The following is a 16,819-nucleotide window of genomic DNA, read 5'->3' as shown; positions in this document are numbered from 1 at the left end:
AAAGCATTAAGCATACCAATGATTTATTAACAAAACATATTACTAATTAAATAAAACTCAACATATATTAAAGTAATTAAACCTTCATAATTAGGGCTACATTATAGCCCTAGCTATGAAAATTAGTTCATGGAAAAAATAAATTCAATATCCATAATTATTAAAAATAATAAGATTCACAATTAAAGAGAAAAGAGAAGAGAATAAAAACTATTGAAGAAATTCTCCTCCAAGAGCTCTCCAAGTCGTAGCCTTCTTCTCCAAGCAAGCCCACGTCTCTATGCCCCCTCCAAACTCTCCAATGGATCTTCTAAAACTCTAAAACTTTAAAACCCTAGAACCTTTAAGAGAACCTTAGAAACTCCCAAAATTTGGTTTGTTTCTATTTAAGCCTCCAAAAAACTCTTAAATAACTCTTTGAACTTGTATATCTCCCTTCAATATGGTGGGGGCTATATATATAGGACCTTGGAAACCTTTTTCTCTCTTTATTTTCAATGTGGGAGTCTTGGAAGATATCTTTTTTAGGCCATGAAGAGGGTTGAATGAATTTCATGTGTAAAAAGAAAACTTGATATTACTTGCTCTCTACTACTTTCCTTTTATCTAATTCCTCCTAAAAAAATAGTTAATTAGTCTAATTTACCCTTAATGAAACATGTGACATGGCATATGCCTCATTAATGATAAATTAACCAATTATTGCCACTTGTCTTTGTCTTGACCCTCAAATTGCCTTGATTCCCTATTTTGATCAATGGTGAATATTTAACTAGAATATTCCGTTTTATAAATTCCAAATTTTAAATTATGATAACTTTTTGCTCGCACTTCGAAATTCAAAAATAGCAAAACAGTTGAAATCCTCAAATCGTGACGATTCATATGACATCCACTTCCATCATAAAATTCCCGATAGACTCTTTATGGAATCTTTAAGGTATTTTTTTGGTATCTTTTTGGAATCTTTTTAATGCTTAGTCCCTTTCAAGCTCAAATCTTGCTTCCCACCATAATTCGACCCAAGGAAACCATTTTTATGGTTATTTTTTTAAAATTCTTCCTCTTTCACCTTGATTAAGAAAAATACATAATTAAGTATCTTTCCATAACAAATTAACACAAACTAACAAATATTAAGCTATAAATATGGCATAAGATCATCAATATTTTAGACCTAACACATACCTTGCTTATGCTGTAAGTGTTTTAAGTAAATATATAACTAGTCCTCGCAGAGAATATTAGAAGGCTCTTAAATGGTTGCTAAAATATTTGAATGGGACAGCGGATGTTGGTTTAGCATACAATTAAGCAAGAAAGGAGTTTTGATGATTAGATATGTTGATGTTGACCATGGTGGAGATAGAGACAAAAGAAGGTCCACAACAGCTTATATGTTTACTATATGTGTAATAGTACAAGCTAGAAATCTGAACTTCAATTGGTTGTTGCTTTGTCATCTACTGAGGCAAAATACATGGTAACTACAACAACTATAAAAGAAGCATTGTGGCTAGCTAAAAGGGTTATCAAAAGAGATGAAGTTGCTAAAAAGAGAAGTAATATTTATTTGCATAGTCAAAGTTCAATTCATTTATGCAACAATCCAGTTTTTCATGAGAATATGAAGTACATTGATATTGAATATCATTTTAACATTGATGTAGTTGAAGAAAGCTTGATAAAGTAAGAGAAACTATCAACAGCTTCTAATCTTGCAAATACAAGTACTAAAGTGTTATTTATGAGTAAGTCTAAAACTTGTAAAAGCTTACTCAAGATTTGATGCAAAATGATAATAAAGAAAGTGAATGAGCTGAGAAGCTACATAGTCCTACACTAGATGTTCTTTTGGAATTAAGATTTTTGAGTTTCATGATTCTAAAACTTTAGAAGTCGTTAGGTATTTTAGAAGAATACCATGAAGTATTTTGTTTGAAGGAAGGGATAAACTTCTTCAAACGCAGGAATCAATAAGCTAGAATTGATTCCTGCCTTTGAAGAAGTTTATCCCTTCAAACAAAATACTCCAGGGTATTCTTCTCAAATACCTAACGACTTCTTAACTTTTAGAATCATGAAACTCAAAAATCTTGATTCCAAAAGCCTTTGAAGAAGTTTATCCCTTCCTTCAAACAAAATACTCCATGGTATTCTTCTAAAATACCTACCGACTTCTTAACTTTTAGAATCATGAAACTCAAAAATCTTGATTCCAAAAGCCTTTGAAGAAGTTTATCCCTTCCTTCAAACAAAATACTCCATGGTATTCTTCTAAAATACCTACCAACTATCTTTTTCTCAAAGCATTTATATATTCCATGCCATTTTAGCATCATCTTGTTCATTCATCACTATCAAAGTTGGCTACATTTTCCATCATTTGAAATCGTTCTTCAAATGCATACATATATAGTGCATGTATATTTATTTATATACATCAACCAGCTTGTTTTGTGATTTATTTTAGACATTTATAAATCTATCTCTTGTGCTTATTACTCTTAAACTGACTGATTGCAGAAGACTTGAAAGAGTTAATTGAACAACAGAAAATGCCACAGTTGCTTCATGGTACGCTCATAGCTACCATATATGAAGTTGATAAGCTAATCACTGGTATCAATTTACGAAGTAGCAAGGTACGTGTAATTATATACAATTTGAACACTTTTTATAAGGATTTCATAAATTTTCCGTTTATAGGTTTTTCTTCTTATTGTAATTTTATGACCAATTAAGGGATTGTTTACTATAGATATTGTAGTGCAAAGAATGTCGATGTTAAAGAAAGCTTTACATGTACACAAGAAAGTCGATGTAAAACAAATTAATTAGGAGCTAATTTGTATGTTACTTTCTGTTGTTATGGAAAAAAATTATATTTTCCTTTCTTTTTCTGCAAAAAATTCATCTCTTCGATATTTGACGAAAATCTAATCTTCCTTATTGATTTTGGAAATTCACCTCCAAGCAACTCTAGATTTACATTATTATTATATCTTTACTTTATATAACAATATATTTTAGGGTTTATTACATTTTTAATACTCTTTAGTTTTGTAAAATTACATTTTTAACTTTCAAATTTAAAATTTTGTAATTTTAGACTTTGAACTTTTAATGTGTAGCATTTCGGTTCAATTCGTCGTTTGGCTAATGGTGATGAATGACTTCATCTCATGTAACTCCCATGTAATCAAATGTTAAAATATAAGTTGTTGTAATTTAATTCCTTTAATTGTAATTTGTTACGATTTAAAACATTTAGTTTCAAAGAATTGGATTTTAGTATCCTCCGACTGCTAGTTGCCATTAGACAATATATGTGTATATATATATATATATATAGAATCAAAATGTAATAAATTGAAATTTAAAAATTTAAATTAAATGTTTTAAACTTGAAAGTCAAAAAAACAACTTTTGGAAACTAAAAGCTATTAAAATAAGATCAACTAAGAAAAATCCTTTGAATTCACGTAAACACAATATGTCCAGCAAACAACATACACGTGTAATAAATAGATCAATTATTGATAATTTTCTATGCCACGCTCTAATAAATATTCCAGTTTAACTAGTCCTTTTCAAGCTACAACTTGGATTTTCTCCTCTTTTTTTTTTTTTTTTTAAATAAGTAACATTATAATCTTTTCCATTTTGCTATTTTTTTAATATTGCATTTCTATTATAAAAAAATATCTCTACAATTCTCTTATATTTCACTTTCTTTTCAATATAATATCATTTTTTTTAAATTCAAATTTGACCAATTTGCCCTTCATTTAATGAAGTTTTTTAACCTTTTCTATAAATAAAAAATAATGAAAATTAAAGAATAAAAGTAATATAATCAAACCCATAATCAATTACTTTTTTTTTTTTTGGAAAAAAATAGTTTCAAATGTGGATAAACTATAGCTCTTGAAATTTTGTTTGAGACAATTATAGTTACTTGTTATTTTTTATTTTGATTTTAAAAATTAGGGAGAATGGATTTTAGCATAAGTATTATAAAGATTTAGCTATTTTTGAAGCATGTGTATGTGCTTTTGTTTTTTTTTTTTTTTTTTTTAAGTTCTTAGAAATTTAAAAAAAAAAATCAAAAGAAGAGTATATGGTTCAAATTCTAACTCTGTCAGAAAGAGTTTTAAAAAATGGTGTTATATTGAAACGAATGTAAAATATAAAGGTATTATACTGATATTTTTCATAATAGAAGTGTAGTATTGAAAAAATAGCAAATTAAAGAGTGCTATAATAATTTTACCATTTCTTTTTCATTCATATAAACATATATATAAAAAGAGAAATTCCATGATGCAAATATCTATACAATAACTTATATAGATACAGTTGGAAATGGAAACTATTGTTAGGGCCGTTAACTATTGTTGACAATAAAAAATAAAAACTATTGCCGACAATAGTCTTTTATGTCTGCATTTGCACTATTTTATGGTATGGATATTTTCCCCATAGAAACTATATGTATATATATTATACATTAATTTTGCCATCATTTCACTTAAACTTCATGCTTCTGAAAAACTAGCATTTAATTCTTTTTAATTTTTTAAAATTATAAAAGAAGATTAATTTATCAATTTTTACTAGTTAATTTTAATAATTAAAGAAAAAATAAAATTAAAAATATGTATTGTATATTTTTATAATGCTATTCAAACATATAATACATATTTTTAACTTTATTTTTCTTTTAATTATTAAAATTAACTAGCAACAACTGACAAAAAAACATTTATATATATACATATATATATATATATATATATAAACTAAGTGGAGGTTTGTGATAATATTTCAAAAATATGAGTTATAAATAAAATAATGATAAAATTAAAAAAATATAAATGAAATTCGTCCCATATCTAATTCATATATATATATATATATATATATTTCTAATTCTAATTATTCTTTTTTTATCGCATGATTGGGTAAGCAATTTTCTTCTTACTCGAAAAGAAAACTATGGTATGCTTCATTTCAATATTAATGCTGCAGGATATTGCAATATTTTAATTGTGCACTCCATCTACTTTTATCACATTATTTTTCTCATCGGTATGTTTCTCCCGATCAGTATACCAGCCATTCTAACTTCAAAATATTTATAGCTTTTTTGTTTTTTTTTTCCCATTACCCATCATGTTGGCAATCCTAAAAGGTTTTCGTGAAAGTGAGGGTTACAGAACCATTAATTTATCCCAAAAAGAAGGGGGAAAAAAAATCCCATAGCAATATATTATATAGGAGTAATAAGCGCCTTTTTAAGATACTTGAACTCTTCATTAGGGAAGTCTGCTTTTGATTACAATCGTAGTAATTTTTCTGTGATGAGCAATGTGACACACTTTATATTGGATGCCTAACCGTCTATCAACGCAAATAGATGCCTATCTGAACCCTATCGTCCAACATATTAATAATTCTAATAAACTATCTTACATGTCTCCTCATTAATCATTAGTCAAGATTCATGAAGTTCACCAGGCTCTTTGTGTGTACTACCACTTTCACGGTGCTTAATACAATAGCAGCCAAGCAGAACATAAATATTTATAATTAACTAATGATGTTTAGTATCTCATGTCAGTTCTAGGAATATGAGAATGATAATTATTACTAATTTAAAGTATTGTACATCGAACATGCTAGGAAAAAAAAAAAATAGTAGACAATATTAGAATTATTTAGTATTTATCATAGTTTGAAGCTGAATTGCGTTTATACAACTTAAATAACAGTTTTTTTTTTTCCCTTTTTTTTTTTCTTTTATATATATGTCCCATGGATACATAAAAGACCCTCAAGAAATTTATAGTTCATATCAAGAGAGCATTTCTTTGCCGACCTGAGGTAGTTCATTTATTTATTACTTTGTATTATATTTCCTTTAACAAAACCTCCTAACTGATCAAAATTCATTTCATGGAGATTGTTGGATCAAACCTCTATGCATCGGTTGATCTAGACAAGGCTAGAGTTGGACGAACAAGAATGTTAGACAATCAACCAACCAATCCGAAGTGGAACGAGTCCTTCCGCATATACTGCGCCCATTATATCTCACACATTATATTCACTATCAAAGATGGTGATCTTGTTGGGGCAACACTACTTGGAAGAGCTTATGTACCAGTTGAGCAAATCATCAACGGCAACGAGGTCGACAGATGGGTTGAGATCCTTGATGAACAGCACAATCCAATACATGGCAATTCTAAAATCCATGTAAAGTTGAAATTTCTCAGTGTAACACAAGATCCCAATTGGTCTAGAGGAATTGCAAGTCCTCAATATGACGGAGTTCCATGGACATTCTTCAAACAAAGAACAGGTTGCAGAGTTACACTTTACCAAGATGCCCATGTTGCTGATGATTTCAAGCCTTCGATTTTTTTACGTCCTGGAGAAGCTTATCAAAACCACAAATGCTGGGTGGACATTTTCGATGCAATTTCAAATGCAAAACACTTAATTTACATCAATGGTTGGTCTGTATACACTCAAGTAACTCTAATAAGAGATCCGAATGGTTTACAAAAGCCAGGAAGCAATCTCACACTTGGTGAGCTTCTCAAGAAGAAAGCAGACGAAGGTGTCAAAGTTCTTATGCTCGTTTGGGATGATAGAACTTCAACTGAACAATGGAAGAAAGATGGACTAATGGGTACTCATGATGAAGAAACCAAAGCTTACTTCCGGAAAACCAAGGTGCACTGCGTGTTGTGCCCCCGGAATCCAGACGATGGAAGAAGCATAGTGCAGGGATTTCAGATTTCTACAATGTTTACTCACCATCAGAAAACTGTTACGGTTGATTGTGAAGGATTGCAGGGAGGGTCAGAAGCAGAGAGGAGGATTGTGAGTTTTATTGGTGGTATTGATCTTTGTCACGGAAGATATGATACACAAGATCATCCGCTACTCAAAACCTTGGGAACTATTCACCATGAAGATTTCCATCAGCCAAATTTCACAGGCTCGTCGATCAAAAAAGGCGGTCCGAGAGAGCCTTGGCATGATATTCATTGTCGGCTCGAAGGTCCTGCTGCTTGGGATGTCTTGTACAACTTCGAGCAGAGATGGATTAAACAAGTAGGCGATAAGTTACTAATTCCACCAAACCAGCTTGACAAGATCACTACTTATCCATTACCTGTTACCACGGCTAATGATCCCGAAACCTGGAATGTCCAGCTTTTTCGATCCATCGACAATGGAGCTGCTTCAGGCTTTCCTCAGAACCCAAGGGATGCTGCAAATTACGGTCTTGTCAGTGGGAAAAATGTCATCATTGATAGAAGCATTCAGGATGCGTACATCCAAGCCATTCGCCGAGCCAAAGATTTCATCTACATCGAAAATCAGTACTTCCTAGGAAGTTCATATGGATGGAAATCGACCGATATCAACGACGCAGATATCAATGCTCTGCATCTACTACCAAAAGAGCTTTCACTGAAAATTGTCAGCAAGATTGAAGCAGGGGAGAGGTTTACTGTCTACATTGTTATCCCAATGTGGCCTGACGGTATTCCTGAAAGTGCTCAAGTTCAAGCTATGTTAGATTGGCAAAGGAGGACAATTGCAATGATGTATTCTGACATCATACAAGCACTTCAAAGAAAAGGATTGGCTGAAAACCCCATGGATTATCTGACATTTTTTTGCCTTGGTAACCGGGAGACAGAGATTCCAGGTGAATATATACCTCCAGAGGCACCAGAACAAGATTCCGATTATAGTAGAGCTCAAAAATCCCGGCGTTTCATGATCTATGTTCATTCTAAAATGATGATAGGTAATTCATCACTAACTTCACAGTTTTTATTTGGATTTATTACAAAGTCTCTCTCACTACTTAAGCTTAACATGCAAAGAAATGTTCTACTTCGGTATTATCCGAGAAAACAATTAACTTTACAACTAAACTGTCTATAGAATGTCTCTCTATAGGGACGATATGCTGTATAGGTGAAAGTGTTCGTTTATTGCTATGTTTCTAGTATCCGTTTCTGATAGTTTGATGCATATAGTTTAACATATTCATATTTTTTTAGCCATTTTTTAAAGCTTTTTGAGATTAGTGGCAACTTGGAACTCTAACTGAGATTGAAGCTGTTTGTGGATATTTTCTTTTTCCCCATTGCAGTTGATGATGAATACATAACCATTGGATCGGCCAACATAAACCAGAGATCGATGGACGGTGCAAGGGACACGGAGATTGCTATGGGAGGATACCAACCACATCATTTAGCAGGAGATACACCAGCAAGAGGTCAGATACACGGATTTCGATTGGCGCTCTGGTTCGAACACCTTCAGGTTTATGATGAATCCTTCAAATATCCACAGACAGTGGAATGTATCAGAAAAGTGAACCAGATTGCTCAAAGAAACTGAAATATTTACTCGGGCACAACTATTGTGGACCTGCCAGGACATTTGCTTCGCTACCCCATTGAAGTATCTAGGAGTGGAGCTGTTGAAGAATTGCCAGGGTTCAAGTTCTTCCCTGATACAAATGCTCGAGTCCTTGGCACCAAATCTGATTACCTTCCACCAATCCTCACAACCTAGAAATACACTTAGCCTGTACCTAGCTTCTCTTATCCAAGATTGTGGGAGTAAATAACTTGCAGGAAGAGATGTATGATTTAGTATGAACTGTCACATTAATGTTGGTATGATGTGTTCCCGTAACTATTAACTTCCAAGATCCAGAAAAGAGAATTTCCCAATACATCTATTTATCAAATATGTACGGAACATATATACAAGGCAAATTGTTATTGAATTTAACGTTGTATTCCATATCATTTCCCTTAACCAAGCTTAATTTCTGTATCTTTTTTATACATATTCATCTTCTTCCTATATTTTGTTTATGTATATAATTCCTTTCTTTAATTTCAGTCGCCACTTAATTACCAAATGCAATAATTGTGATTGACATAGGAGTCATTGTCCAGGAAAAAAGTACCCGAGCACCAATTTTGCGGTCACTTCCTCTAATATTTAAATTTGTATCATAATCTTATTTGTTTATAGTCTTATAGAGGTAGAGCCACTAAAGTATATTAACCAAGTTCAATTTTCTTAGGAAAAACGGTAATTCAAAAATAAATTGCAGGTCCAAGATTCAAAACCTTGTAGGACTTTAATATGGCAACCTTGTAGAAGGCTTATATTTTTGCTTTCTATTTTACTTTTGTATAATTGGTTTATACTTTAAATGATAATTCTCACATAGCTACTGAGGCTCATTTTGATAAAGTTCTCCAACCCCCCCCCCCCCCCCCCCCCCCCCCTAAAGCTTCTCCATAGATTGAAAAAGGGATAATTACATAAGGTTAACCTTGTAATTTGATTATTTTTCAGACTTACTCTTATGTTTTAGTTTTTTTTCATATACATCACTCTAGTTTTATTTTCATTTTAAATTATTCCTTTTGGAAGATAAAATAGGTATTTTAATCCAAAATTAATAAGTTAAAAGACTACAAGACCCCTAATAAAAAGAAAACAATTATTTTTACTTAAGTAAAATAATGGAAACCATTACCAGACAAATTTTGAATATGCTAGATTTTTTAACGTGCAGACAAGGTATCTCTAATCCACAGATTTATTGGACGCTAGCCATACAGACACCATTAGCGGAACTCTTCATCTTACTAATTTCCAGTTGCCTTCTCCTTCAAGCCTTTTAGCATTTAAAACTTGTCTTAAATTATTTATGCCTTTTTGTATCTTGGCGATGACAGATTGAAGAAATAAGCCATTGAGGTCCAAGATACCTTAGAGACATGGATTGTAGTAAAGGATGCAAAGAACTCAATGCATGGTACAAACCAAGAGAGTGGATCCCTTGGAAATCATTGTAAGGAATAAGCAGCTAAAACTAAGCAATCAAATCTGGGGCTTGATGATGAATATTTGGTAACAAAGTTTTAGTTCTGATGGAATTTTTTATTCACTTAGAGAGTGGGATTTGAATATGGTTGTAGGAAACATGCAGCTTCAATTAAGCAATCATATGTGGAGCTTGATGGTGAACCTTAGATAAAAGTTTTAGTTCTCATGGTGGTTTTTCTTTTTTTCTTTTTTTTAATAGTAAGATGGTGGGTTTTACTTACGTTGATTATTTAATATATATTTAAAACGAATAGTTTGAAAAGAAAAAAAAATGAAACTAGAAGGATATATATGAAAAAAAAAAAAAGTAAAATACAAGAATAGCTCTGAAAATTTTTCAAACTACAAGGTATGTTTAGGTAATTGTCCCATAGAAAAATTATTCATTTAAAAGGATATTTAGTTATTGATTAATCAATAAATAAAATTTATTAACTTAAAAAGAATTTTATACTATTTTTGAGAAATAATTTTATGAACAATATATTATGGGTTAATTACACCGGACACCCTTGAAGTTTTTCTTAATTACAATCGGATACCTTCCATGTCTCCATAATTATATTACACACCTTTGAAGTTTTTTTTAATTACAACAGGATACCTTTATGTTTCCATAATTACATTACACACCTTCGAGGTTTTTTTCTTAATTACAACCGGATACCTTCATGTTTTCATAATTATATCCGCCTCCCTTTTGATAAAATTTCAAGCATTGTATTCTCTTTTTTATGTAGCGGTTAAAATTTTATTAATTGTCCCTTATATATATTAATTAAATGTGAATTTTGATTAATTTGAAAAATAAAATTTTTTTAATTTGAAAAGGTTGAAGCCCAACGAATTGTAAGTATAAGAATAACTACCAATTTTTAACGGCACCCTCTGAAATGTTTAAAACATAATTTTTATGTTTTCTATTTTTTTCAAAAAAAATTGTTTTCAAAACTTGTTTTTGAAAATGAATGGCCAAAGAGGAATGGCCAAACTTGTGATATGTGTATTGGGGGGCATAAAAATTATGTTTTAAATATTTCAGAGGGTGCTGTTAAAAATTGATAGTTATTATTGTACTTACTATCCGTTGGGCTTAACCTTTTCAAATTAAAAAAATTTTATTTTTCAAATCAATCAAAATCCACATTTAATTAATATATATGAAGGACAATTAATAAAATTTTAATTGCCACATAAGAGAGAGAGTATGATGGATAAAATTTTATAGAAGGGAGACAGATGTAATTATGGAAACATGAAAGTATCTTATTGTAATTAAAGGAAAAACTTCGAGGGTGTGTAATGTAATTATGGAAACATAAAAATATCCGATTGTAATTAAGAGAAACCTTAAAAATGTGCAATGTAATTATGGAAACATGAAAGGTATCCGATTATAATTGAAGAAAATTTCAAAAGTATCCAGTGTAATTAACCCATATATTATATATTGATAAAGAAAAACATCAATTAAGTTTGATCAAATCTACAATGAAAAGAATCTTATTGATAAATGCAAAAAATACTTTTGTTAAGTTGACTAGTTAGTTGAGTTCTACTTATGTACAACTACCTTTCATTATAGATTAATTGATCAATTTTTATTTTAAATATTATTTCCTTTTCTTGTCATCTTCTGTACCTATAAATACTTTTTAAACATCTTTAATCAAGTATTAATTTATATATTTAATGAATCTTAAAAGATTTTTAAAAAAAAAATTATTATCTTATATATTTAATACATTGATCCAAATTAGGATCAAATTATTTTATTTATTTAGTAAAATTATTTATTCATCTAATATTTATTTATAAAGATTTTATTGTATATTATATATATATATATATATATATATATATATGCTTCGTTTCTCAAATAGAAATAAAAAACACAAAACACATTACCAAACCTCGCAAATATATTTCACTGTTACTAGTCTACTTGTGCGAATAAACAAGAAATGAGAGATCTAGCTCCTGCAAATTGGAGATAATTTCATTCAGGTTAAAATTAACCTGACATGGTATGATAGATTTGGCGACTTTGAGAATCTATGTCCAACCCTTGACACGTGTAAGACTCCCTTTTTTTTTTTTTTTTTTCCTTCTTGTCTCTTATTTTTTATCCATAATTAATGAGATTCGGACGTTCACATGACTTGTTTTGCAGCGTTTGGCCGTTGAAAAATTCATTAATAATTTGATGGGGACAAAGATGTCCCTTCAAGATCCACAATATAAAACCCAAAATAGGCTTTAATTATACCAAGTTAAAATTAAGAGAAAAAAAAGGAGAAATCAATGAATCTTAAATAAGGAAGAAATACAACCAAAGGAAGCTGCTCTACAGTTTTTGTTTGCAAAAGCAAATTCAAAAGAAAAAATCGAGAGGAGTTCTACAAGTTTATTATTAGTGATAACAATTTCTTATTTTATATGATAAATTTTAATTAATATATTTGATTTTATTATTTTTTTAAAAAATTTTAAAAATAAACTTTTTAATATAAAATATTTAAATTATCATTTCACACATAAATCTAGTTAAATAAGTTCTATATTCACAATCAATATAAGTAACTGAAAAGGCATTTAATTTGACAGCAACCTCAATAATAATGTTCACTGAGAACATGTACATGTAGAAGATATTAGGTAATGTTAGATATGACCTTTATTAGCAAGAGACAGTGAATTGAATGACTCCACTTATGTCACAGTGGGGTCCCAAAAAAGCTATGGAAGCCTGTAGTACTATGACTAAGTTCACTAGATACTCTTTTTCTTTCAAAGTTTTCTCCGAATGATTAAAGTAGCAAAATCATTTTTTTTTTTTTTTTTTTTGGAGAACAATAATGATCAAAGGAAAAGAGCCAACCAAATGGTCTCGTCTCCCTTAACAATCTCCAAAGAAGAACGGTCTCGAACTCATCTACACAGTAAGACTCTACATCTGATCCCTCTTTTTACTATCTTTAACCATGTGGGTCGGCACTGATCTTCAATATGGGGTTTCTAGCAAACAGGATTTAGTTCTTGGTTTGGCTGCATGTCCAAGCGGTGTTTTTGGGACATGGTTGCTGCGACCAGCAGCAATTTTTTAATATATTAATATTAATATTATACAATTTATTCCAACGCAATTTTATTTCAATATGCTATAATATAATACCAAATAAATCTTTTATGTCATAACGGGTCTCAAAAAAAGTTATAGAAGGGGTGTATTACAGTGACAAAAGTTTACTGGTTACTTTCGTTTTTCTTTTATGTTTTCTCAAAATAATCAAAGTAGCAAAATCACTTTTATTTTCTTGGAAGAATAATGATCAACGGAAAAGAGCCAACCAAAGGCCTTGATTTTACCCCAGCATCTTTCGTGGTCTCTAAGCATATATAAAGCCACATTTCACTTGATCATAATAAAATTAACTTAAACAAATTGTAAATTAATTCTCTAAAGCATGATGATTCTATTCTAGCATCTTCTGTTTATTGAGCTGTTCTAATTTGATTATCAAAAGGCAATGTGGGTAAAAGCTGTCCTGGACAGACGTCATCCCCAAATTGTGGCAGAGCTTTGCTTGTTTCCGTTTTGGAAATGACTTCCTCACATAAAAATTATATCAGGTTGATGAAATCAAAGTCTCAATCTACCGAGGGCGTGACAGTTTCAGTATCACAAAATTAAAGTTTCTTGTAAGATTAGTTGTAGTTTACTATTGTGGTCAATAAGAAACATTTCTATTATGTGGCAAAATATTATTGTCTTGCTTTGAAAAACGATGTCTAATACTATTTTTTCAATATATATATATATATATATAGTAGTGTTCTAAAAGACGTAAAACGATAAAGTCAAGCTTTAAACCTTATAAGCCTAGGTTTAAAAAAGCGTTTTACAATTATATTATTATTTTAATTATTATAAAGTTACTAAATAAATAAAATAATTTATATTTTAAATATCAAAATATAAATAAGTGTATATTACTTTTGTATATGCAATAAACATGAATTAGTATATAATTGATCATAATAGATTTATGTAAATTCATGTTTTCCAAGTTTTCAACAACAGATTAGTTTCAAAACATATATGTCACAAATTTATAAGTATCTAATAATTCTTAAATTAATATATATTTTACCTATTACCATAATCTATCTCTTGTTTAATTATTTATCGGACTCCAATTCAATATCTACATCTTCATCCAATTCATCTTTCTGGCCATCCGATACAAAATCATTTTCCTTAGGTTCCTTAATTTCAACTTGAGCATTTTTAGAATCTTTTTTAGATGGTAGCATATTATTCTCCATCTCATCATCATTTTCATCATCATCATAACTTTCGACAATACATGATTATGTATTATTAGCATCACTTATTAGTAGAGTCTCTAATTTATTACTTTTCTTTTTCTTATTCTTCATTTTCATTTTTTTTTTTTTTTGGTTTAAGAAAAAAAGCTTAATCTTAAAAAAATTTCTATTTTTGAAAATTTTTTTTTTAATTTTTTATGAATTATTTTTAATATTTTTTTAAAAATAATTTTAGAAAAAAAAAAACTTTGAACAAAAAGGTTCACGCCTTTTAGCCCCTAGGTTCGCATTAGACGGTCAATACAGCATTGACCATCTTTTTCTAAACCTTACTACTAACGAGACGTTATCTAAAAGTATCATGCCTAAACTTACCTAAATGACATTTTTTTCCACCTCTTAGAACACTGATATATAATAAGATTTATATCATAACGATCTAATTTAGTATTATATTTTTTTTTAAAAAAATATTGATATTATTACATTCTAAATTATGTTACATTTTACATTTTAAATTTTCTTCTTTTTTTTTAATTATTTTACACCTTAAACTAATCCTTTCCTTGCACCATTGTTAATTTCTGTCAAAATATTTTTCAGGCTAAACACGTGCTACTCATGTATCCTTATAACAGGGACAATTAATGTCTTTTTCTTCGTTTTTTATTTTAATTTTTTCTTGATCTCTTGAGTTAGAAAATTAGGGCTCCATAATTGCAAACATTTGCCGGTGACAAAATAAAATAAACGGAAAATATAATTTCTCTAAATCATCATGATTTTGCCTGTGAGATCCCTAAGCTCCATTGCTTTCTTAGGCTCTTTCATGGAAACTCAAATTGTGCAACTCAACTTGTATGGTGTTGAAATTGAAACCATAAAGGTTGTAGGAAACAGTTGAATTCAAACTGGGATATATATCCTCTATCTCTTTTACTGATATAAATTATTTTTATCTACTTTATTATTATTATTATTATTATTTCTTTTGGTTTGGCATTTCTTATTTTGTTGGAATTCGAGCTAAATTTTAATGGTACTGGTTGGTTTTTAAAATGAAGTAGTGTGAAGGTGGATGGAGATGCATCGTTGTGCTAGTTGGCACTTTTGCTCCATTTTTCAAAGGTGTGGAAACAAGAAGGAAGTAAGAAGAAAAATAAAGGGACAGAAATTGGGCCCTCTAAGACTATTAGCGAGGCCATGGAGAATGGTAATTGAAATGATGGAATTTCTTCAATTTTCAATTTCTTGAAACTAGAAATTGAACAAGGGACTGATCTTTCTTCTCCCTCAATCCAAAAGAGATGGTAAAACGACATAAAGTGCACATGTTTTACACTCATGTGCTACTCACATTTGGAGTAGCTGGAAATAGCAAAAAAGACTAATGGCGCAAGGAAGCCAATAATTTAGAATGTAAAATGTCAAAAAAAAAAATTTAGAATGTAAAATATTAAATTAACAATTTGGGATACATTAGTGCCGATATATCTTTTCTTTATTTGTCCTAATATAATATCAATGGTTAAAATTTAAAATTTAAAAAGTGATCAAATATGAGTTTAATGATATATTAAAATTCTATTTAAAAAAAATAAACTCTATCGAGATCTGGTAATTAATAAATATAATCTAAAAATCAACTTTTGATGTAATTAAAGAATCAAAAATGATAGTTTTGCATTACTCATAATATTAAGAATTTGATTTAAATCTAATTATATATATATGTATATATAGAAACACAATTATGATAGAGTAAGGATACAGCGAAAATCTTAGAATATGTTTAGTAAATAGAATGATTATTCCTAATAAAATAGGAATATCTATTTATAGAAATGTAATATATATATATATATATGTAAAGGGAATAGATATTATTATTGATATATTTAGTTATTATTTTAAATTAGGTTCAATATTTAATCTTTATAAAATATTAAAAAAAATTACAAAAATATCAAACTTGGTAAAAATTAATCAAAAATCAAATTTTATAGTAATTTATATATTTTTAGTTTAAGATAATAAATCTCTATTTGAATATATTTTAAATATAATAGGGATATTTATTCTTCAAATGAAAGGCTAACAATTCTGAACATTTTGAGAGGAATAGTAATTCTTAAAATGGAAAAATATTTATTTCTATGAAATAGGTATTTTTGAAATTTAAAATATACCAAATATAAAAATAATTAACCTTATAAATAATTATTTTATTGCTACATCTATTCCGCATAAAAAATGTACCTTTAGTGGACACAATCTTACACAATCATTTAAACGATGTCACCTCGTTTAAATATGTTTTAATTGCTTTTGAATAAGAAAAATGCTACTTGTTATTGTTAGTGAACAATCATCAATGGGATCTATATGCTAAATAGCAATTTAAATGGTTATTATTAAAATATTTATTTTTAGGCTTTAGTAAAAGAAAAATAATAATAATAATAATAGAATCAAATGTCCCATTTAAAATTTTCTTCATAAACTGGTGATCGTCATCAATAGTGATAAA

At 29.3% G+C, this 16,819-nt stretch overlaps 1 protein-coding gene across 1 annotated transcript; it reads left to right on the top strand.

Moving 5' to 3' along the window:
* Positions 1 to 5,802: 5,802 nt before the first annotated feature.
* LOC107421206 (phospholipase D alpha 1) lies at positions 5,803 to 8,836 on the top strand. Its single transcript, XM_025074482.3, has 3 exons — positions 5,803 to 5,889; positions 5,968 to 7,837; positions 8,189 to 8,836. The coding sequence occupies exons 2-3, from the start codon at positions 6,031 to 6,033 to the stop codon at positions 8,440 to 8,442; spliced, it is 2,061 nt and encodes a 686-aa protein (XP_024930250.3). The 5' UTR covers positions 5,803 to 5,889; positions 5,968 to 6,030; the 3' UTR covers positions 8,443 to 8,836.
* The last annotated feature ends 7,983 nt before the right edge of the window (positions 8,837 to 16,819 follow it).

The sequence above is a fragment of the Ziziphus jujuba genome, chromosome 5 (genome assembly GCF_031755915.1).
Source record: "Ziziphus jujuba cultivar Dongzao chromosome 5, ASM3175591v1".
In the NCBI taxonomy this organism is placed as follows: domain Eukaryota; kingdom Viridiplantae; phylum Streptophyta; class Magnoliopsida; order Rosales; family Rhamnaceae; genus Ziziphus; species Ziziphus jujuba.
The sequence above is the reverse complement of the archived record's forward strand: the minus strand, read 5'-3'. Positions and strand labels throughout refer to the sequence as shown.

Bases quoted from the DNA above. Each gene is read 5' to 3' on its own strand.
- LOC107421206 (XM_025074482.3), top strand. From the start codon at position 6,031: ATGTTAGACAATCAACCAACCAATCCGAAGTGGAACGAGTCCTTCCGC. The intron at 7,838-8,188 runs GTAATTCATCAC...TCCCCATTGCAG, and splicing joins TCATTCTAAAATGATGATAG to TTGATGATGAATACATAACC.